At 41.5% G+C, this 24,351-nt stretch overlaps 1 protein-coding gene across 1 annotated transcript; it reads right to left on the reverse strand.

Annotated features, from left to right (window-relative positions):
* Nucleotides 1–2,951: 2,951 nt before the first annotated feature.
* dlgap4b (discs, large (Drosophila) homolog-associated protein 4b) lies at nt 2,952–24,099 on the reverse strand. The gene is made up of 11 exons (XM_026348149.1): nt 22,841–24,099; nt 22,513–22,727; nt 20,036–20,186; nt 19,057–19,312; nt 18,601–18,753; nt 11,666–12,105; nt 11,127–11,215; nt 9,648–10,135; nt 8,402–8,493; nt 5,397–5,567; nt 2,952–4,528 (listed from the first exon to the last, which is right to left on the reverse strand). The coding sequence occupies exons 1-11, from the start codon at nt 24,035–24,037 to the stop codon at nt 4,286–4,288; spliced, it is 3,495 nt and encodes a 1,164-aa protein (XP_026203934.1). The 5' UTR covers nt 24,038–24,099; the 3' UTR covers nt 2,952–4,285.
* Between the last annotated feature and the right edge of the window lie 252 nt (nt 24,100–24,351).

Genomic DNA, 24,351 nt, shown 5'->3' on the forward strand with positions numbered 1-24,351 from the left:
TACATAAATCAAACGTTACGTTACACGCTACCTAAAGACACGACTAGAGTGCGATTCACGCATTCATCCTCACGTTTGTGGTTTTGATCGTCTGATTGTTGCACTTCAGTGCAATTTATTGCTAGAAGCCTGGGAGACAAAAAAAAAAAAAAACATTACTGGATCAGAGTACAATATCAAACTGTGATGCACATTGCAATTGCAGACTTTAAATGTGCAAGTGTACATCAGTCAATCAGTTTCTGCTCTGCAAGGATTGAAAATGCAATAACACGGTGCAGAATACTACATGATGATTCTACATTAAAATTAAAAAAGGACCCAAGCACTTAGAGTCAGGGTGGACTTTTTGAGAAAGTATCGTGTGCATTTTATTGAATGTTACTTCTCTCTGTTATACATCTGAACAACCTTCAAATAGTATAAATAGATCTACAGCATTGTAAAAGATGACGGTTGTCAGTCTGGTTCTTATTTACAGACGATGGCTGTAAGAAGGAACAGGGGGAGAAATGCAAGATTATTAGTTTCATCTTAATATCAAAAGAACCCTTTGTTTTTACTCAGTATTGCACTCAGTATTATACTTTAAACATTAGCAGGGTATAGTGACAAGAATCTAGGTAAATCTCATTTTAAGAACACACTCACTCACATCTTTGTCCCAAACAGTACGACCCCTTATACTAAACCCCACAAACCCCGACTAACACACACAGCCTATAGAGTATTATACCGAAGAGACAAACGTCTTTAAAATATGTGCTTGCTTCATAAAATATATGTTCTAGCAGTTGTACAGACACTTTTTGCTACATCGTATCTCCTGTGATAAGAGCATAGCTTGTACTCCTCACCCCTTTTCCCAGTTTTATGCCCAGCTCAGTGGAACAAAGCAGAGATGCTAATGAGTGTTTTTTTTTTTGTTGTTGTTTTTGTTTTTTTTAAGCAAACAGGCCTTTGGAGTACTGTATGGGAGTGGATTCACTGGTGAACCAGCTGAGGTAAACTTTCTTCCTGGGATTAACCCGTTTTTCTTTGTCTGTTTCTTTATGGCCTCTAGTGAAGGAACTTTTTCCGCAGTCGTCAAAATGCAGAAAACGTAGCAAACACATAAAACAATCTTTAAGGGTAAAGATAAACTCTGTACAGTGACTTTAAACTTATCTTTAGATGATCACAAAAAGTTAAACTGAAAGTTACACAGACATCTTTTCCAATTTATAGACAATAACATACTCCACTAGCTGTAGGAGGCAGTAAAGTGTTCATACCAGACCAAAACAAATGAACCCGGCTAAAGCAAATGCTTTTAGTGACAGTTTTGCCTTTGAAAGGCCAATTTCATCAAACCTACACAGGGGCCATTATCACCCCCAAATCAATGGCTTTAGCAGCAACACCCCCCTCCCTTCCCCCTACACTGCAGCTGTTTGGATCGTGGATAACCCTACCCAGGAAATAGACCTAGGTGTGTCCCAGTGATTTCAGTGTGTATTGGAGAAAAGCCTTGTTGAAATGTATGAGATGAGCTCTCTTTTCTCCATTTAAGTATGTCACTGACATCTCTTGGCAATTTACACGTCCAAGTTCAGGCACACTTGAAAAGCTTCACCTTTCATTTTGTGTTGGTTAGGTCACAGAACAACTTTTTTCTGTGTCTCTCCCCTCATTCCCCTTAGCGTAGCAGAGATGCCACAATGTGTTTGATCTCTGTTCAAGTCGGGAACAGACCTACAGTTTGTGTGAGGAACTGACAGCAGGGTTGGCCCAAAAAAAAAAAAAAAATCTGCAGCAAGTGGAGAAAAATGCCAAATAATATTAAAAGTTTTTTCTGAATCTTCGTAAGACTGCAGTGGGTGCATATGGTGAAGACACTATACACCAAGTATAACATAGGAAAACAGCTTGTCAGACAACTTTTTACTGGCAGTCAGAAATCAAATCAAACGAGCGAGTCACACAAATGGTCTTCAGGTGCTAACGGTGCCATCCACCCCAGTCAAATGGAAAGGGGCATTGACAGCAGCCAGGGAATGGGCTATTGACACCTCTCCTCACAGAGCGATCTCCAGCAGGCAAACACAACAGGCAAACAAAGGACTGCCATCAAGAGAAAGCTCTTGCCTTGACAGACAAAATGGTAGCCATCGTCCTTCTCCAAATCAAAGCCCAAGGCTGTGTTTTGAGTCGTCACTGTGTGTAAAAAGGGGCAAAGGAGGGGACGCTGCAATAGTTTATTCTAACTAATTGGGAAGATAAAGGTTGGTTTGTTTTCTCTGAAAGAAACCAAACGTGAGTGAAAGAGGGGAAAACTACTGTGGTTGTTAGTGCTGAATTTAAGGTTGGATATGTACTTAGTACCACTAGGCCCTTTTCAGACCTTGTGGTTCTGGCTTCAAGTGAAACAGATGATATAATATATAATTTATGAATATATGTAACCAACACAGTGCGACTCCTTATTGTAAAACAGGTCAGAAGTGTGGGCGTCTAATGTGACTGCATGTTCATCTGCTTGGTTGTGTATGAATTGAGTATTAATCACTGTCGCCCCCTAGAGGTCACTGTGGAGAGACTGGGACATTACAAGAGGCAAACCTTGACTGAGAGTGGCACATAAACACTGTGCATGTTGAAAAGCCACATTACGTGTCCTATTTAAAACATGATGTTTCAGAGCTTTCTAAAGCCACGGCCCATTACAGTTATACTCACGGGCAGTGTCTAACTTCTGGGAGTGCGCGTATCAAAATGTTAAACCTGTAACATCTTCATCTGTGTTCACAGTAAGCACTATTACTATCAAGTTCCCTGCTGCTGACAAATAATACATTGGAGTTATTCGAAACAGTGAATTTATCTTTGGCTTGTTCAGTCTTCGATGGAAAGAAAGGTAAAAAAAAACAAAGAAGCAAGCAGAACTTAATAAATGATGAAAGCACAATGACTAATGTGTGTAATGCTTTAATTAAATATTTTGCTTTAAATAAAAAAGTGCAGCTACTTTGGATGATGTTCAATGAAGGGGAAAACAACAACGGTAAACTAAAAACTAAGACTGATTTTGTTGAGATGGGAGACAAAACAAATCACAAATGTTTGAAAACAGTATAAAAATAACAGTATTACATTAGTGCACATGTATCATCCTGCATACTCAGCCTGCTGCATTACTACAGTAAAAGCCTTGGATTCAATTGTGATGTATGAGCTGGAAGCTAAGTGGGGTTGATAAAAGCACTTTAAGAAGCATTAAACAGACTGATTTTTTTATAGAACTGTAATTGCAGCACAAACATGAAAACCAAAATTAATGAAATAAAGAGAAGAAGAATAAAGTATAAATGAGTTGAAGGTGTTTCCTTTAAAAAATATTAATATTTTAGTCATAATGACTAAAATGAGAGATCCTCAGCCATTAACATTAGGATGTGCTTTCATTCAAAACCATTAAGAAACTAAACTTCTAACCAGTGTTTGAAATCTTTGACACAAAAACACTGTGAAGGACACAGACAGAATTCAACTGCTATGAACTATATAAATAACCCTTTAAATCTGACTTTCAATTTGATCATACCAAAAATATTCATAATAACCTGATCTAATTGGAATTTTATACAAAACTCAAAGTGAATAGAGTAAACAAATAAATACGAGGAAGACGTACATAGGTGTGACTTTGTGACGTGTTAGTGCAGTAGATGTTGTGTGTGTGATGGCCACAAGGCGGTGTTGTGCAAAGCTACAAGAAACTGGGAAGAGAGAAGGATGACAAGGGACAGGAGAGCATTAATACTCGCTTCTGTCCCTTGAATAAATCTTATAGCCAAGATAGAGGAAAATTTAAAACAGTCTTCATATAGATTCTTTAGGATATAATCGTAGTAATAACAATACCTTCGTTAACAATTTTATGATAAAGAGTAGTAACAAGAAATGACAAAGTTCATCAGCTGAGGTGTTCAATGGCAGCCTCAAATGAGGAATCTCCTGCTTTGTAGTCTTTCAAGTTCAGAAAAGTTCAATATATCCTGTTCTGTATTGTTGAGTAAATGTCTGATGCCTCCAGGACCAGCCTATAACTGTACGAATGTCTTCATCCCCCCACCAAAACAAATGAACCAAATTTTCCATTCTGGGAATTTAATCTCTCCACCCCCCACCTCCATCCATCTCCACTCAGAGCATCCCATCTGCATTGCAAACCTTTTCCTCTTCTATCTCTGTGACTCTGTTGGGAATCTGTTCTTTGATCTGACTCCGCATCTCACGGTTTCTCTCAGAGGCGAGTCTGGGCCTCAGGGACATAGATTTCGATGCTGTCTGCGCTCTCTGTGGCAGAGTTCTGGCGAAATGAGGCAGCTTTCTTAGCAGCCAGCAGGCGCTTGCGAGCCTCCTGTCTTTGTTTCTCTGCTGAGGCCGTAGAGGAGCTGGATGAAAAGTCGGCACTCTTCTCGCGGCCCAGCGATGGTCGCCCCTTACCGGGCTTCTTTGATGCTGGAGGGGCTGCCTTCTCCTCGTCCTGTGGTAAACAAGACAGACAGAGGGAGAGAGCAAAGTGTGAAGGAGGAAAGGGAAAAGACAATTATAAGACTGTGAGAGAAAATCATAAACCTTCTTCAACAGGTTCTATTTGTTTAGGCAAGTTTGACAGACGAGGCTTTGACAAAGACATTATGCCGACAGTTTGCTTTTCTTAAAGCTCTTGTAGAAGGTGACAGATGTTAAACACTGACCACATACACAACGGGTACAAATAGGCAAATGGTGAGGAAAAACTGTGAACAGTGAATGAAAATCTAGAAGACGTGAAATGGTAACATGAAATGAAGGGCACAATGGATCAAACTTAAAGCAGAATAAAAGGATCACAAGACAAAGTCAGCGCGTCTGCATTGGAAAGCGAGAGCATTTGCAAATACAGCATGAAAGGATCTAGTAGAGGAAGACACACACACACACATATAGAAATTCAAACAGTAACCAACAACGACACACAAACACAGAGACATTAAAACAGAGCAATAGCAAAAGCAAAAGCAAGACTGCATTGTCATATGAGCCAGTGCATCTTAGCCATGCTCCACTGCAACACACACATCAGTAGGTGACACATGCATGCTCAAATCAGGGCTTTACACACGAAACACACCAACAGCCCTCTTTGAGGTGAATTTGTCCATGCATGTCTAAAGGGATCTCTCTGGACCCTTTGTGTTGGACAGGGAGGCCCTGTTAGAGTTCATCCCACACAGGGACGAGGGGAAGTTGAAGGGGAGGTAAAAAAGAGTGGGAGAAATGGTGGTGGTGGTGGTGGTGGGAGGAGAGAGGCCGGTTTCGGCGGCTTTCCTACCCCAGCCAGGGCACTGGGCAGCAGGGGTGGGAAGTACCTTCCACTCAGGGGGTGAGTGGGCAGCTGCAGATGGAACAGGCTGCCAGTCATTGGACTTGAGATGGTAGAGCTCATCAAACTTGAGGCTGATGTCCTCAATGGAGAGCTGCAGCAGGTCCCAGAAACCTGCCAGGTCCTGGGCTGTGGGCCGTGGATTGGCATTCGCATTCTGACCAAAAGAGGGATGAGAATAAATGAATGAGAGGGGGATGTAATGTTGATTTTAAGAAATATATTAGAAACTGTAAACACCATTAGAGAATAGACAATAGTGAAACGGTTCATTTAATAAATTATTTTGCTTTACCCAAAAGTTGAAAATGAATCATTTCAGCTGGCATTAATTTTGCCACACTAACTCCTGGTGTGAACCAGAACCCGTTACTTCACTACACGTCTATCTCACTTCTTGTGTTGTTAATGTCTGTACTGTTCTGGTGTGAAAAGGGCATTCAATGCTCTGCAAGACAGACTGCAGTGTATCCAGAAAGTATTCACAGTGCTTATCTTTTTCCACATTTTGTCTTATTCCAAAATTTTATTAAATTCATTATCTTCCTCACAATTCTACAAAAATACCCCATAATGTCAAAGTGAAAGAAGTTTGTTTCAAATCTTTGCAAATGTATTAAAAATAAAAGTGTCAGAGAAAAGTGCAACACACCTACACAGGCAGCAACACTGATGTAAAAAAAACCTTCAAAGGATAAAAATCTACTAAACTTAGAAAGGATTTCGCAAATCTCTTCAAATAGTACTGTATGTCCTAGATGTGTCAATAGAGGCACTGGATGGGTTATCTGTTTGTCAACCGTTGTGGATTTCTACCATCGTCCATCCTGGTTTTTGATGCTTCACTGTAATAAACTTTATTATAACATAACCACAATGTCCCAATTGTCACATTGTCTCTCTCAGCTAATCTCTTCACTATTACTGGTTGTCTAGGTCTAATTCTTCTATGGTCTGAAATAGACATACAATTACAAAAGCAAAACAAACACCAACAATGTTAATCACTAAAACCACAGCAGTAAGTTATTACAGACAAGTTAAGGATAATTCCTCATTGAGACCTGCCAGATAATGTGCTCTCATGAAGAATTGATCCATTCACATTTATTGGTTTTGTCCAAACACACCTGGCATAACCTGAATCTCGAAAAGCTTGAAGAGTGCAACAATACTCCAGTACATGTCCATCTGTCAGTCATACAAATACTGCTCTTTTCATATTCACCACTAGAGGGAGCCATGCGACAGCACCACTAGTCTGTTGTGCTTAACATTGGATTAGTTAAGATACAGTTTCTGACAATGTTAACAGAAAAAAACAACAGAAATACAAAACAACTGCAATCATTTTGATTAATAGTATAAATAACATCATTGTATTTCAGAAATCAGTGTTTGTGATAACCAAGTTTTCAGAGGTCACTTTAGCTGCAGGTCAACTACTGTGTTAACCTGTTCTGTGGCTAACTTGCTCAGTTGCACGTTGTTTTCAACAAACCCATTATCTCCTATCCTGCTGAGCGTGAAGGAGCCGTTTCATTTCCTCATTCTCATTGTTGGGAGTAAGCCCTAGCTGTAGCTTAACAGTTGTTAAGCCAATATGTTTCTACATATTGGCTGCATATAATGTTAAACTCTTAACTGCAAGACGCCTTTTCAAGTGCAAGTTGTCAAAATTGTTAGTTCAATCATAAAATAATATTCAAAACCTTAATGTCACAAAAACCGAATTGAGGTGCTTTTACATTCATGAAGTGAATCTAAGTTTAAATAATTACTTTTTCTGCTACTGTGTCATTAAGTTGTGTTTTGTCACACCTCTGTTGGATTAAAATAGCAGCTCTGTTATTTACCCACTGTCATGATGAACTGCTGTGCTGGACATTGGTTGATGATGGCTTATGACTTCACCATGTATTCACACACACAGCTCTGATCATGGTAAATCAACTTAGCATTGAGGGTTAGGTCGAGGCTTTGTCAAACCTACTTTTTGGCACAAGCCACTGACATGACCCCTCACTTGTTTACAAACAGCTGCCTCTGTGTTTGTTGTCTCTTCAAAATCTGCACAGATTGCCAAACGGATATAAAGTACATCCTGCTCTGGCTTCTTTTCCTCCGACGCCGCAACTGTCTGTGGTGCTCCCGACAGACTGGCTTTTGTTTGTGTAGTCTACACTCTGTTCCTCATATTTGAGCAGCTTTGCTCATGGCTTTGATGTTTTGACATGTTAACTGGCTGGTGTAGATCAGGGGACACGGGCAATCATTATTTATGACTACATTCCTTAATAAGGTAATGTACACCTGAACATTTATTGTCAATGCTCTTAAATAGCAAGTCTCAATCTTTTTCCCCCCATTCTGCAGCCTCTGCTTGTTTGAAGAACACAGTTCGACCTGTTGGTGTAGCCAAAAATGGGTGTCAACAAAGTATTAGGCTTCAAGTTTGGATTGGACTGGTTGGTTATGTGTAACTTGCACTGGGTACAATCACTTTCAAATATGACTTATATGGAAAAGGCTTTCTTCCCACAGTGAAGACCGACAACTGATTAAATGTCAGCATCAATGTTGGATTTCCTAAGACGACCTTGCACAGTCTGGTATAGTGGCTTGCACAGTTTATGCTATAGTGTTACATTGTCATCTGCTGCTTGGTGGCTCCATTTTGTTGAATGCCATTTCCAGGAAAACACGTCACATGAGAAGAGCAGCTTATTGGCTTATTATAAGCTCTCTGAATTCTATGTTGGTTTGCTGTTGTGCAGTATGTTGTGCAGGTCTAATGTCCTGTGTATTGTGGCTGTTAGCTGTTAGATTAGTCAGTTCACATTTGTGTGAAAGCTTTTTTGTATTTCTTGTGCATATTTAGCATAATAAAGACGTCTTAAAAGACACAGGTTTGGGTTTGAATGAGACTTTAAACCTTATGGCTGTGCAGATCTGTAGAGTGTAAGTGCCACAGAAAGACAATATACACACCAAGTTTTGTTCACAGAGTCCCCGGAACTGCTGGAACTTCTGAGACATTAATAGCTGGGCACTTCCTACTGCACTGCGAACCTTTCCCAGCACTGAAGGGAGAACACACAGACACACACACAGACACACATGAAAAAACAACAAACGTACATTTCTAAGGATTACTTCATGATTATTGATCTCAGATGCATCCTGTTATTCAGGCTATTTAGTAGAGGACACATGCCTAGATCAAAATGTACAAAAAGTGCCTGAAATACACCACATGTTGTCTGACTTATCCTTTACATAACTAACATAAAGATTATTGCAGGCATATAGACGTATAGCTGTGCCTTGCCATTGTTCAACTGATGCCACAGGGTGGCATAAAGAGGATCACAGTGTAGTGGACAACATTATCTCCTTTAAAGGCATCTAAGCTTATACGGATACTCTAGCCTTCTGTCGACTACGCTAGTCTGCTGCTGTGAAAAAACTAGGACAAACATCTGCCTTGGAAAAAAAAAGGGAATCCTATCTGATCACAGGATTGTAAAGTTATAGCAATGTGATTATAGTGTGGTGAGACCCAGCTCTGGTCTCCAGATTTTGCACTGGCTTGTATGCTAATGACTTTACAATAAAATTAATTTTTGACAAACCAACACAAAGACACACACAGCCTTGTTCATTCATCGATCCAGCACTTCTGATAAATCTTCAATGCATCCAAAGTCTTCCCACTTTCTGTCTGTTTCTGTGTACAGTGTACATTTTTGTGCGCTCACTGCTGTTTGCCCCGTCAGGCTGATGTTGAAGTCCAAATCTAATCTGGAGGTTTAATCAGTTCCAGAGTAGATTTGTGTAATTCTGGGGATTACAGGCCTGTTTGTGTGTGGCAACCCCAGGTATTACTGCCTCATCCCCTCTATGCTGTGTATGTGCGATAGAGTGGTTGTAGGGCCTGAGGCAGAACCCTGTAACACAACTCTGAACTGCGCGATGAGGTCAAACAGCAACAGACCTCTGGAGTGAAGATCAAGATGCTTCATTCAGACACATGCACATGTTTGATTTCAGCAGTGCTTTGATTGTATAATTGGCTATGTACTGTTACTTCTGGGCCAAACAACAGCACTTTGTTTAGTTGATGGACATTCATTGTGTAAACTCAGTAGTAAAACTTTACGGTGTCACTGGAAATTCTTTGGACTTCTAATTTAAAATTGACTTTGGTTTATGGTGAGGATCTTGCTGTCCTTACCCTCCTCTGAGAGCTGGTTGTCTTTGGTCTCCTGCTCCATCTGCTGGCACCAGCCTTCCATGCGCCCAGTTTCTGCCTGCAGCAGCTTCAGGAACCAGTGGCCATCTCTCCGACACAGTGTTCCCCCTCCTCCACTCTGGGGTACACTGCTGTTACTGCCATTCCCACTCTCCAGCCAGGGGTCTGGAGGTGGCAGGGATGAAGGGTCCAGCGCTGGGTCCAGACTTTCTGAGAAGGAGGAAGAGCTGCTTCGTGTGGTGGAGCGGTTGAGTATCTGCCGGGGTGGTGGAGGTGACGAATTGTCACCAGTAGCATCACCATTGTCTAAAGAGTCATGTCCTGGAGTAGAGCTCATAGATTGGCTGGCACTGTTGACCATGACTTTCTTCTCGGTGTGTTTAGCATTAGTGACGTGGGAGATGACAGGGATGTCCTGTGTGTCTGAGTCTGTTTCTTGTTTGGAGGCCATGCTACTGGAGCGATTGAGCCTGAAATAAACAGAGCGAGACAGGGTTAATTCTCTGTTAATAAACCTTTTTTTTAAATTTGAAAAACAATTTCTATGCACAACAGTGGACAATAAAGATAAAGGATTCAAGAGTAATGTCTCCATTACTGGAACAAAGAAGAAGTACTTACTTTCGATACTAAGTCACTTCTGATGGTCAATACAGGTATAAACTAAACAGTATTGATTTGAGTCTAGGCTTTGTATACATAATAATAGTGCACTCAGACTGGCATTAAATGATCTATTATCACCGGGAGTCTGGCTTTTGTTTTCATACAACAAATGGAATAACAGGCAGAACATGAAAGTTGTCTAACATCACTTCCATTACCGGTTATTGCTCAGGAAATGCTTACAATGGAGTTTCAGTCAGATATTGAATAATGAGTGCTTGATTGAAGAATCTTAACCAATATCAGGGAGGATGAAAATAGCCAAAGACTGGAAAGGCAAAGGGTATGCCATGTTTTGTTAACTGCTGAACCAAATACACTTTGTAAAGATGCTTCAGTAAAAATGTAGGAAGAACAATGCTCTGTAAGAAATATGTAAATAAATACATGAGTTCTGGTTACGTTGGTAAAATATCTGCCACGACTCCCGGGCAGCTGCTATATACAGTACAGCATGCAAAAGTAAGAATAAAACAAAGGAGGAAGGCACAAGGCGTCCCAGAACTTCCTGGCATTCAAACCACCACAATCACAGAATGCGAACCCCACTGCAACAACCAAGAGTCTCAAAGCAGTTACAAGTTTAATCGCAAATGCTCATGCCAAGAATCTTCTTCAGTATCACAAAGAAAAAAAAAAAAAAAAAAACACACACCAAGATCACACAAAGATAGTTTTGAGACATAAAAGTGTCACATCTACATAGCTCCTGTAAAGCAAGACAATAGTCAGAGAAGTGTGTGTGGCTATAATATAAATTCCTCACGTTGTTACAAGGACAGGAAGAGGACTTACTGCCACCCGTCCTCCACCTGTACTCCAACTGACTGAAATTTGGCCAATGGTGGGGTCTCCTCTCGTGGAACTTTTTGAACGCAGTCAACCTGAGAACAAGTAATATGAAATAAAGCATAACCAGTAGACACAATGAACATTATCTCAAATAAATCTTGGCATGAATCATTTTATAGACCCCAAATAAATGACTATGGTTATGTTTAATTATTATTTATTATATAATCTTGAGTTTGTCTTACAACAAAATGGAAAAATAGCCCAAGATTTCAGCACATACAGAAAGTAATAGTTATCTGCTGTCTGTATTACAGTGTAAATAAATCTCTAATAATATGGGGCGCTTCAACTAACGATGCCTTAGTGGCACCAAGATGATGAGTTTCCTGAATTCTAGCTCAACATGCACAACAAGCTACACGTAAGAAAAGACCGTCTCTGTGGCACTACATTGACTGTACTCATACTGTAATCATATGTAGCAGCAACACTGACTCAACAATGCCAACCCCACACAGTGCATCAGTTCCATGGCTTACCTGTATTCCAATGGAGGACAGTTTCCGCCTGGGTACTGGGGCCACAAGAGGCTCTTCTACCACTAGATTGCCTTTATTAAATCCTGATTTCAGGCATTCATGCTGAACTACTGAGTCACTCGTCTCAGTGGAAGCATTGGCAGTAGCAGGGATGACAGGTTCTCTTGGGGTGGCAATGGGAGTGGGGATGATGTGCGGAGGGCGGGGAATACCCCGGGCCAAGCTGTTGGCACGGGTGCTATCAAGGCTATCAGAAGAGTTGCTATGGGCGTGGCTGGATTGGCTGTTGACCTCTGACCTCCGGTCCTGCTGATCCAGGTAGTTGTCTTGGGCCGACTCTGTGCTGCTTTGTACAGTCACAGAGATATAGGGCTTGGAAGTTGTACGGGGTGGCACAGGAGGAGGAGCAGCCTTCCTACAGGTGGTTATGCAAGAAGAGACTGAAAGAAAAAAGAGGGGAGAGGGATAAAAAAGTAGAGGAGAGAATTAAGGAGAGAAAAACATTAGAACTGTACGGTAGTAGGGATGGGAGTTTTAGCAAATCTTCAAGGCCAAGTCACATCTAAATAAAACAGAAATAAACCAATTAGAGGAAGTTGAGAACATATCTAAGTAGTAGAAGGAACAGCTTGAAGCATTGCTTAGAAACTCAAGCTGTATCAGCAAGCAGAGGAGAAGACTTCGTAATGTACATGAAACACAGAGGCATTGCTGTAAGAAAGTTGGAACAGCAGTTGAATCAAAAGGAAACATCCTGTAAAGATGACAATCAAATCAGTCAGAGCACAGAAAAAAAACAAACATACCTTTCCAGGTGACTAAATGAAAAATCACCCACACTACACTCCAAAGGCGCCATCGTAAAACTGGTGATGAAAAGTATAAAGCGATCTGTCCATCTTTAGAGAAACTGACTGCGAGGATTTAACTATATCACAGCCTATTATCACAACTAGAAATAATATACAACAATGCCAAGTTACAACAGCGAGCAGTTTAGATGAACAGCACACATCACATTGTACAGGCTTCCTTTAAAAAAAATGCTAATATAAAGTCAAAGATTACAGAATTTCTATACACAAAGATGAAATAAAGACTCAAAGTCTGTTGCACACAGGAACATTTCAAGTTTCTGATGACACCACAGAAATGCTAAAACATGTGAAATTCGACTGTAACATTATGAACTCTGTGGCTGATGTATATTCTTTCTTCTTTTAAATATGCCTTTTGACACCACACTGTATAAAACAGTGGAAAGCACATCAAACCTACATAAGAGCATAGAAGAGAGTGTCAGTATGGAGAGAGTAATGTAGAGAAATAAATCCTGAATATACAGTACATAATAGCAGTTATGCCAAGTGACATAACCTGGTAAAGGAAGACAGCTTCCGTCATTGATATTTAGCTTACAAGCACCAGTTTCTGGTGTAGACCCGCTGATCAGTGGGACAGTTATTGCCTTCATACTCCAATGTTGACATCAGATATGATTCTACCAAATGGCAGAACACATTTCTAGAACCTGATACCACAACATGATAGATATTAATTAAATTCATTGCTTCTTTAACAAATTCATTTACATAGAGAATATTGAGACATTTGCATCAGTAGACAAATGCGAGATTTATTGGTTATTTATAAGTGTTGGCCAATTTATTGTTTCATATAAGTGCAAGCATGCCTTTCTGTGTGTCAAGACAAAATACATATTTACCAGTCTTGAGCCATTTGTGCACAATTTAAAATTGTAAGGAACAGTCCTAATTGTGCAAGTTGACACTGTAAGGCTTTGAGTTTAAGCTGACATACTGATCCTGTGGTGAACTGAATTAGGGAAAAAAAATCATGGTTTATGCTTAGCGTAGAATCACTGAATAATGTGGTGAGAAATCTTGACAAGTCATCAAGGATTTGGACAAAGCCTTGAAACAAACATGTGAGTAGCTGAGAAAAACACTCAAACAAAAGGCTTGTTGTTCATTGTAATCCAATTCTTATCTTTAACTCAATAAACTCATTCCTAACACAAAAAAAATTCACAAGACCTCACAAATTTTTCTGCCAGATTAAATGCTTGAATTGTCAAAATGTTGATCAGCAGTCTTCCAGTGTAAGCAACTATATCAAAACTGGAACCAAGGTCCCTCTGGTCCAGCTAACAAAGTAGAATACCTGTTCTACAGTCGCTCCTCACCCCTATGTCCCCAACTTGGACTTGGATGTGTAAAGTGCTGGCACCAGTCCCAGCTGTGAAACTTATCAGCTCTGATGCAGTTACGAACACATGCCAATGAAGGCAAAACACTGACATCATCTTTAAACAGCAGAGGTGACACCCAAACCACACCTAACCCAGTCCATCTGATGTGTGTTCTTATCCTTTACGTGATATCACAAAGAAGAGACTAGACACATGCACACCTTTTAGACACCCACCCCTGACTGGAAATAAGCTAATGATACAAATCTCACTCAATAGGTCCTTGGATGCATGTCAGCATCGGTTTTCCCAGGAAAAGTGTGTTGACTTGAAAGTAGGTTGTAACTCAGCCTCAGATCTTTTGGACTCAATCCATTTTACGAGTCAAGACGCTGTCACTGGAAATCTCAAGACAGTAAATAAATGTGTCATCAACAGCATCTTGGTGCACTCTACAGTTGTTTTAACTACAGTCTTTTTACAACTGCAGTTTCTGTTTGGAAATAACTGCAGTTTGCCATAAATTGTAGCTAGGCAGTACATGCTACAAGCCTTGGATTGTCCACTGGCCTCTGACAACCACACTTGCCTTATGAAAACCTGCTGAGACCACCATCCGTATACCCTCTCATGACATTAATAGATGTGGACAAACAAGGCTGACACTGCGGCAGCTATGCGATACACTGGCACCATTCCTGCATCCACGTCTGCAGGATAACGGTCAGTGTGACTGGGTGTGAGAGAGCATAGATATGTGTTCCCGTGTTTGGACACCAGTCCTGCAGTTCTCCGAGTGTCACATCATGCTCTTGTCATTCTGAACAGACTTAATACCACTGAATCTGCTCCACCCACAAAAAGCCTGAATCATTACCGACATCTGCCTCTGGGATTAGACAGTAGATAAAACAGTAAGACAGGACACAGTAAATTGCCAATTGCAGCTGTACACGTCTGTGGGTTAGTCTGCTTTGTTATAGTATAAAATACCATCTGGTAATTATGCCCCTCAGCAAATATGTAACGGCTTTACTTAACCTGGCTTTCTATATACCACTATCAGGTTTAAAACTTAATCTGTCCAGAACTTGTATGCACAGTTGTATGTCTAAATACCCATCACTTTCCCATCAGCCTCAACTGTTATTTTGAGCTGTTACTATGCCGACAGAAACACAATCCTGTTCCTGTAATATGTCCTGCAACTACGAATCACACAAAATGTAGGGGAACCTTATGCAAAACGTTTGAATGTGTCATGTGTTAATGTTGAAATGAATATCAGTCGAAATATCACATTTCATCAAAGCAATCACGCCTCTAATGAAAAGAGATGCAGCAATTGTGATAGGCAGAGTTCATCTTGGGCATACACAGAGCAACCACATAACTAATCAGACGGGTTTTAAACAAGTTTAGAGTTTATCCTCATTGTCTGTTATTCATACTGTACTATGACTACCAGTAACACAACATCCCAGATCTCACCAATCTAACTGGTTACTAATAGGTCATAGAATAATGACCAAACCTAAAAAACTATAAAGGTTGTAAGAGCAGAAATTTAAAGCATAGCAAACTAAATACAGCATGAAAACACATTTCATTTGCAAAAGGTTCTCAAACTAACAATACGTTAAAAATCTGCAAAAACAGTGAATTCTTCCCTCCCAACAAAATAACCTGTGGTCAAGTAATTACACAACAGACATCACTGCACACAGCTTGCAATATAATCCACTTCAACCTTGTGTGTGGCAATAAGCTTGTGCCATTTGCTTATTCTTTACATACTTATTATAAGGCAATGCAAAAAAGGCAAATATATTTATCATATCAAGACAAATTCAGACATTCAACATGGCAGTGTATGTACCGTTTTCTTTTTTAAAGTAAAAAAAAAAAAAACAGATTTCACGCAAAAGGAGAAAAAGTCAGGAACAATTTTTCCTGCATGATATAAAATATGAATCATATGAAAACGAGTGTAGAAATACTGAAAAGTAAACATAAAAGAAACCAAAGCAAGTTGGATCCCAGTTTAATTAAGTGTGTCTTAGCTATTGAGAGAAAGTGTAAAAAGTCAAAGCACGAACCAGTTAATGGCTCTAATGGTCTAATTCTGAGATTCTGTGCCACACAAGCATAAAACCGGCATTTCAGCAACTAATGCTGACCATGTTATTTTTATAACTTAAACACTACTCGCTACCACAAAAAAAGATGGAAAAGTGCACATGAAGCCAAACACTGTTGCTTCTTAATTTAGCTGAATCTGTGCCCAGGAGCTGCTCACTACAAATAACTAGTTGCTCTTCAGAAGGGGAATCTAACAACAGAAACAACCAGATGCTTTGTGCCAAAACGTTTAAGTGGAATCTGGAGTGGGCAGTCAGCTCCGCTGTTTTCCATGCCATCTGGACTGTGGCGTTGTTGTCCACTGCTAGGCCTGGTTCAACATGCAAATTTCAAGGCTGGAAAACAACTGGCTTTGAGAAGCTATGTCAGCTGCAAACAGCTTGCAGCTACCCAATAACTGCTTTCCACTAATCCTCTAAACAGTACAAAAGTTATTTGCCACAGTCACACATCAGCAGTACAACGCATATTAACAGATTAGATCTTGGCTACATATTCAAAAACCAAAAGAAACTTAATGTACTAGAACCGCAGTCTCCTCCCTGGTAATAGCCCTTTACTGTTTGCAGTGAAGGTAATTATAATTATTTAATCGACCGTGGGGCAAAAACTCAGGGTAAGTGCAGTGGTTGATGTGTGTGAGTGGTTATACACTTTGAAAAACTTTGGTGCTAGTAACAGCTGACAATTTTGGCTCCACTTTGTCTATTTCACTATTTGACCAGTAACAATATACATTTTAAGCTAATTTACTGAAGTGGTCAAACGGAGGCCAGAACAATAGGTGGCTTGTGATGCTCTATTAAACGGGTTTGCATTGCATGCCAAGTTTCCTGCTGCCTGCCAGTTGACCCATCTGTATTGTTTAATCCAATAACAGCCACAAGACATAGACAACCTTGTCTGAAAATATCACCACTCCCTTGTCAACAAAACCATTATCTCATTAAATTATCACATCAAATACTTTCAACAAAGTACAGCTGCCGCAAAACTGCCCTGCCTATTTATCAAATACAAGCTTGAAATGGGATTGGATCCATGTGGCAATACACAGGCCACCATGTGGGACATAAGTGGGGCAGCCCTCAAATAATCCCCTGTGAAAGCCAATTTTCCATTTCAGCAACCAAAAAGAAGCAGCTTTTATTAAGATGTGAATACATTCAGCCGCAGGCAGCTAAAGGGGGGGATCCAGACATCCAGACAGCCTGATACGACTGGTCTTCACAGCATCATAGTGCAAATACACTGGTGCAGTCAGCACTTAGTATTAAGTATTGGACTAACTGTGTATACAGTGAAGACTGCATGAGGAAACATCACAGAGCATGAAACCTCCATAATAACTGATGAGGGAGCTGCCTTCATTTACATTAACTTAAAAATAAAACAAACACATGAGGCGAAATATCATTTGAATACAGGTAGAGGAGCTAAATGCTCATTAGTGACATTAAACTAAAAGTATTCAGTGTCGGATGCTCAGAGGTAAAGTTAGCTAAACTACCTCCGTGGTCCTCGGACACAAACACAACATAATATACCAACCGGACGACGTTACACGGTTTCAAATACTTACCCTGCTTCGGGAGCAGACAAATGCGCAACACAGCCGTGTGTTATGTTGAGCTTTGAGATATATTTTTCGGCGCAGCTAGAAGCGACTCTCGCCGCGTCCGTCGCGGAGACACCAGCCCGGCTCGGCTGCGTGCGGCGGGGACGTTTCTCCGAGAGCCGAGAGGGAGGCGTGGTGGCGTGAGGTGATGCCTTCGACACCGCCTCGGACAATCCCGCACTGCAATGATGCTTTCACGATCACACGGCACATGTGGTTTTGCTACACGCTCAGGTGTTTTTGTAGGTGGAAACAGCACAGGTGCGGTCCTGGACGCGCTAATGTGAAGAATAAGCAACCGTACTGGTTTTAGTAGTATGTTTAGCTCTGCTAAGTTTATTCAGTATTGTAAGATACCGGTTTATTTTGTAGATGCACATCAATAAAGCAATATATATAATGAACAAATACATTTTGATGCACAGTTGTATGTGGAAATATACTTGGTGGCACAATCTTGAATGCAACATAGCATTTGCACAATGATACTGCTATTTCTATATGAATAAAAGATCTTAGTACTTCTTACACAACTTGATTTTCATCTATCCCATACTGGAATATCTTATTTTGACAGTGTGAGGGCAGTATTGGCTGATGTACAGATCATTGTGGTGAAGAGCGCCACATGGTGGATGCTCTGTGGTAATAATCCCAACAGAAGAACAGAAATCCACACTCTGAACGCAGCAGAGAGCAGTCAGAGGTCAACTTGCAGTACAAAGCCTCTTTGCCTGATGTGTGTCATCAACATATCCACATATCCAAAATACAAGCATGGAGATAACAGGCAGCTGTTCAGTGCATTCTTGTGCCACCGTGTCCTGTAAACATGTCCTGTAATAACTTCAGTGATGCTTCATCTGGATCAGCATCGAGATCTAGTGTCGGTGGCTGTCCAAAAGCGGATAGGGCAGAAATTTGTTTCTTTTTAGGGGAGAGGAGCTGGTTTCAAATTGTTACCTGTGTTTGTGGGTCGGATGCGAGGTCTGTCTGTCCCCAAACGCTGAAGAAATATTGCAAGTTGTTTCTCCTTTGGGGCTTTGTCCAAGCCTGTGGCTATCAGGTAAGAGCCAAACTGTTCTTTCCATGTCTTCCATTGGGTAGGAAGGTCGTCTAGCATAGGCAAAAGAGGCTTCATTTGAGCTAAAAATCCTGGTGTGTGCATTTTGGAGGAATAGTGTCCCATCTAGGTTCAAGGCCACGAAGAGCATTATAATTAAGGAACATTAGGGAAAATACAAACTAGAGCAAAAATTTGGCCAACGTGTCTGAGTCACTCTTGAACAGGGTTCACTATGTCAACTTTGCAGACCAAGGTTTAATAACCAAATAAAGTCGTCCCAGTTTATAAGGTCTATGGGGTCAAGTAAATTAATTTGCAATAAATTCATCTTCTGTTTTCAGTCTATGACTCACCAGTGCTGGTGCTGTAGGTGTGAACAGTGGTGTCAGTCGGTGGTGGGGAGCAGCCTGAGTCTATGGACACTGTGTCGTCATCTTGGGAACAGCCAGCCTGAATGGCTCTCAGGTAGCTGTGGCTGCGGGATCGGAAGCATGTTGGCATGGGTAAGTCTGGAGGCTCTGGGTTGTCCTGAGAATGGGAGCGGGAATCTCTGAATGTGGACTCTGAGCTGCGGTCCTCGTAATGATGACTCAGTTCCAAGTCCCGTAGCTGGAGAGAGAAAATGTCAAAATCGTCAGAGACTTATCAGTAGTGTGGCATGATCTGTATGAGTGGGTTCATTTTGTTCAAATCAGCTGCTCATAGGTGACCACCAGCTGCCCACCCCCTGGTGGTTACAGCTACAAACAATTTGGAAGCATGTCAAAGTTTTGTGCATGGGTGATTTTCACTTCACTCTGTTCAAATTAATTAACAAGTCTAAGTTAAAAAGAATATTAAATTTGAGTAGTTAAAGAAATTACTCAGTATTCTGGATAAATGTGTTGCAGTGGGGTGACCTGAACCAAATCCTGTTTTAATGACCAACACTGCCTCGGTTCACTAGTTTTTTGAAAATAGTTGCTGTACAGTTGTTCATGATTTCAATCGCCTTGTTAGTGAGTCATTTGTTATTATAGGATCATAACATTAATATGAGATACAGCGAGAAAATACATTATAGATTCTTTGTTCACTGAAGGCTCATTTTATTACTGCCATTAAAGCTGTATCTGTGAAAAAACAAATTATACTATGGAAATGAGTGTAGCACCAGGTAGACAAAGGGGTATTTGAAAATCATTGGTGATTGAAAAGAGGAAAGCTTGCTAGGAGTTGAAGTAAATAATAAAAGTTATAAGCAAGTAAAAATGAACTCATAAAAGGGATAATAACTAAGTGATCATGATTTGGACTCCGACAGCTCACAAGCTTCTAGATATGACCACTGACCTGGCTCAGGCAGCTACGGCGACCCAACGTGTTGCACACCTGGCTGAAGTCATCATCATCCCAGCGTGGCAAAGATGAGCCTGAATCCCCAATGCAGTCTAGATTGTCCAGGCTGCGGTTATTGGAGAGCTCTCTGAGAGATGGAAGACAGCTGGAAATGGTAGTAAGACAAGAGCAGAGAGGTGAGGTGTTAAGGATATGAAATGTAACCAGGAAATTAAAAAGCATAGTCAAGGAGTGCATGAGAATGTATTCAGGGCAGTTTATATGTGATGGCAGGGAGGCAGAAAGGAAACATGGGTCAGGAGAGAACCGAATGATCGGCAAAACCAGCAATTGAAAGAGAGCTAAAATGAGGATAAGGTTGTTTCGTCGTGTCATCCCATTAACTTTGACTTGTATTTAATGATCATCTTGAATCCACATAGTGACTCCATTCCAATTTTATCTAATCTAAGCATTGATCACTGTAGCATCGCAGCATGCAAAGCCAGTGATGTCAGGTGGTATATGTACGCAGCTCTGTGCCATCATGGTGCCAAAGTCAAAGAACAGGTTTAGATTGAATTAAACTAAAGAAAATGACTATATCCGCACATTACACATTCTTTGTTGGCACACAGTGATTGTAACATGACAGTACACTGCCATGCCATGGTCTATGCACACAGATTTCCCCTCATTCCCCTGTTTGAACAGTGTCAAACTCAGCTACTTTCCTTTTAAAAGCACTGGGCAGATGGTATTTACAAGCTGAAGGGAGGTTGGCAGCAGGGCATGATTTTGGCATTTGGAGTTGCCACTGACTTTACAGACATCTGAGGAGAGCAGTGCAAAGTCACTGATGATAGATCATACAATCAGGCGTACGTTTAGTGTTTTACACTGCACCCCTGAGACGCATCTTACAGACCTATCACTGACCTGCTCATTGACCTGCCCAGCTGGTGCAGAGAGGACACACTGTGGAGTGGAGACCACAGGGCATCCAGCTCCCCCTGCAACAAGGTGTAATCCAGGGTTCTGCTGCTCACGCCAATCAGAGTGGAGCAGACCGGAGCACAGTGGGGGTTGGATGGTCAGGGATTGGCAGGGGGAGTAGGGTTAGTATTTCAACCACGCTTTAGGGAAGAATCAATACTTACATTTCTAAACATTTATTTTAAAGGGATTTTAAACATTTGATTTATGTGGAGGTGCTTTCATCAACACTCCATCTGTGTTGAAGCCAGTTATGTATCCACCGCTACAGAGTCTGTCTGTGGTGCATTTTAACACTGCAACCTTTATACTGTACTTGATCAAACGTTCACTAAAATATGCTGTCCAGGTGTGCTAATGAAAATTGAAAGCACAGTTTAATGACTATGACTTATATTTATATACCTGAATGGACACAGTATAATTCACGGCATATAAATCTATGGCACAAGTTGGAAAAACCTTAAATAATCAGATTTAGGTGGGTTACTGGTGTCCAACTGTGCAGTCATTTCAGAGAGAAATGCAAAAACAGTGGGTTGAATGTGCCACTGTGGTGTCTGAATAGACGCTGTCTGATCATGTCTTTGTTCATTTTGCTTATAGCACTTCCTTAGTGACTGTCCAAATGAAACAATGTGCTTTCTGTCATGTTTTAGATAAGACACAATAAACTCCGCTGTAGTCCTACTGCACCTGCATCACACATTGTGCAGAATGTCTGCTTCAGAAAGCATGTAATTTCAAGACAAGCGAGGCACAACGCCAGTACATTGCAGCGTCAAAGTTAATTTGTCGTGAATTTACTGGTTGAGCACCGACAAAGCATGGCGTCATATTGTGTAAATACACTCAATTGGTCTGTATCCTCTTAGCTAGACCAACAGTTGGACGGTAATGCAGCCGAGGTATGGTAGTAAGGCTGGCATGTGGAGGACAACAGGGAGTCTGTCACCACTTAATTGTATGCGTGAGTAAGCACAGCTTGGGCTGTGTGTGTACTTTGGTGTGTGCATGTTGTTTGCGTTTGTGTTTTTTCCTGTGTATTAGCATGGTGAGGCTGGGCTCCTTCCTGTAAAAGGGTGGTCTATTTATTTTCTTTTGATTGTTGAGAGGTTGTGCCAATCTGTATTTATAACTTGATTTACCTGTTATTTGTTTATTTCTAACCCATGAGTGTTTGCTGAAAATCAACACTTTTTATAGCCACACATTTTAAAAGCCTAATCAGTAACTTTCCATCCAACTACACTTGCTGAAGTATTGCTGAAGCCTATAGGTCACAGTTGTACAAACGTTACAGAAGGAAACGTTTAACAGCATCAGGAGACACTAAATCAGTATACAACCTCTGTTTTTTTTAGAACACCTGTCCACTGATATGAGGATGTTTTAATCACTGGATATCTTTAAGAATAGAGATTGTACTTGTACGTGCACTGTAAACATGAACAGCATAATAAAGCCCAGCTCTGTGTCTCGGTCTGCGCTCTTACTTGCGTGGGGGTAGCTGGTCACTCAGAGACTGCTGCGTAGCCCTCAGGTAGCTCTGGCGGCGAGCAGCAGTTTTTGGTGAGGGTTTGGGGGTTCCCTCCGAGTCGTCGCTGTCTTCCATGTCCCCCATGGCCTTTACATAGCTACCGCTGCGCATCCGCCGACATGGGATTTCGTTGGCACCCCCGCTGCGGCCTAATGTGCTACTCCAATCACCCTATAGGCAATATTAAGTGGCTCAAATTAGTACTAGTATTAGTTTTCACACTATATCATTAGTGCTCTTTTTTTTTTTAATTCACACACTACATTCACTTCAGAACTACTCACCCTGCGTCCAACCTGCAGGTAGTTGCCAGTAAGTTCCTGTTGGCAGGATTTGGACTTGAGCATGGATCTGTCCAGAGTAGCTGAGCCCTTTTGAATCACCTGTCTTGGCTGGCCCATGGTCAATGTGGACCAGGACCCTCCTTTCATATAGTCAATATCATTTATTACCATAGCTCCTGTTCCACCAAGTCCGCCACTTCCTCCCCCACCAGGGACAGAAAGGGCCTGATACTTCATGTCATTGCTGCTTTTGGAGGAACTAATAGTGTTGTATCCACTGTGGATGTATCTGCTTTGGCTTCCCTGGCTCTCATGGCCAGTTGGACGGCCTAGAGTCATCATGGCCATGGTGTTATGGTAGCTGCTCAAATCACTGCTATCTAAGTCGTCTGAGCTCCAGTAACCTGACATGTTGGATCGTGGCCGCCTCTTGGCGGTTGCCTCTGACTTTGTACCCCGATCTTTACTTTTGGATCTGCGATTCTGCTTCCCTCCATCCTCTGTGCTAGATGAGCCTCCACCGCTGCCAGTAGACCGTCCATTGACATTTCCTTTCATGTTGTGGCTTTCCAGAGACTGGGACTTTGCAAACAGCTTCTGCACAGAGTGCAACATATAACGAATTCGACCAGGACTGTCCGTGCGCTGCTTGGCTGCAGCAACAGCAGAAGTTCGATGAAATTGCAATGTGCTGAATCCATCACGGCCCCCGGGTAGCTGCTTGTCGAACTCCAGGAGACTGGGTGGCGCCTGGTTCTTGGTCATATGATGTGATATAGTTGCTGAGCCACTCACAATCATAGATGTTTGTCCACTTAGCCCTGCCATACCCATGCCTGTTCCCATACCCATTGACATAGATGTCCCCATGGTCCCTGTACTTATCCCCCCGATACTGTCCCCAGGTGGGGAGAAGTCAGACTGGTCATAGGAGTTGTAGTGAATCCTGGGGAAAGTGCTGCTGTTGGACATCTGATTAGTGAGTGACAGCATGCAGTCTGGTGGAAGTGAGCCTGGGTTGGCTGAAGTATAGAGGTGGGGGTCCATGGTGCCATAATGGTCCATTGTGGGGCTCAGTAGGTAAGGGCTGCGAGGCAGGGTGCTGGTCTTCTGAGGGTAGAGGGCCTCTGGATGGCCAGCGGAAGGATCACAGGAGTCAGACAAGTGTCTGTTGCGGTTGGTCCCCAGCCCCTTCATGATGGCAAGGAGGCCCAACCCTGTAGAAGAGCCCCAGGCCAATTAAGGTGACTGATGAGCTTGAGAGTGACTCCTAGAAAACAGAGGACAGGACAGAAAGTCACAAAACGCAAAAATAAAGAGGGACAAGGCTTAGAATTTCACACACGAAACGCACATTCAGACTAAACAGTGCCCATCATCTCCGCCACACAAACACGCCCAGTTGTGTGCCAAACCAGAATAGCTTCTGTGTGGCGAATGAGCCACTTTCCATTGCCTCCCACAGTGAACATCTGCGTTATAATGCAGAAAATGAATGAAAAAACTGTATG

This window comes from Anabas testudineus, chromosome 5 (assembly GCF_900324465.2).
Source record: "Anabas testudineus chromosome 5, fAnaTes1.2, whole genome shotgun sequence".
In the NCBI taxonomy this organism is placed as follows: Eukaryota; Metazoa; Chordata; class Actinopteri; order Anabantiformes; family Anabantidae; genus Anabas; species Anabas testudineus.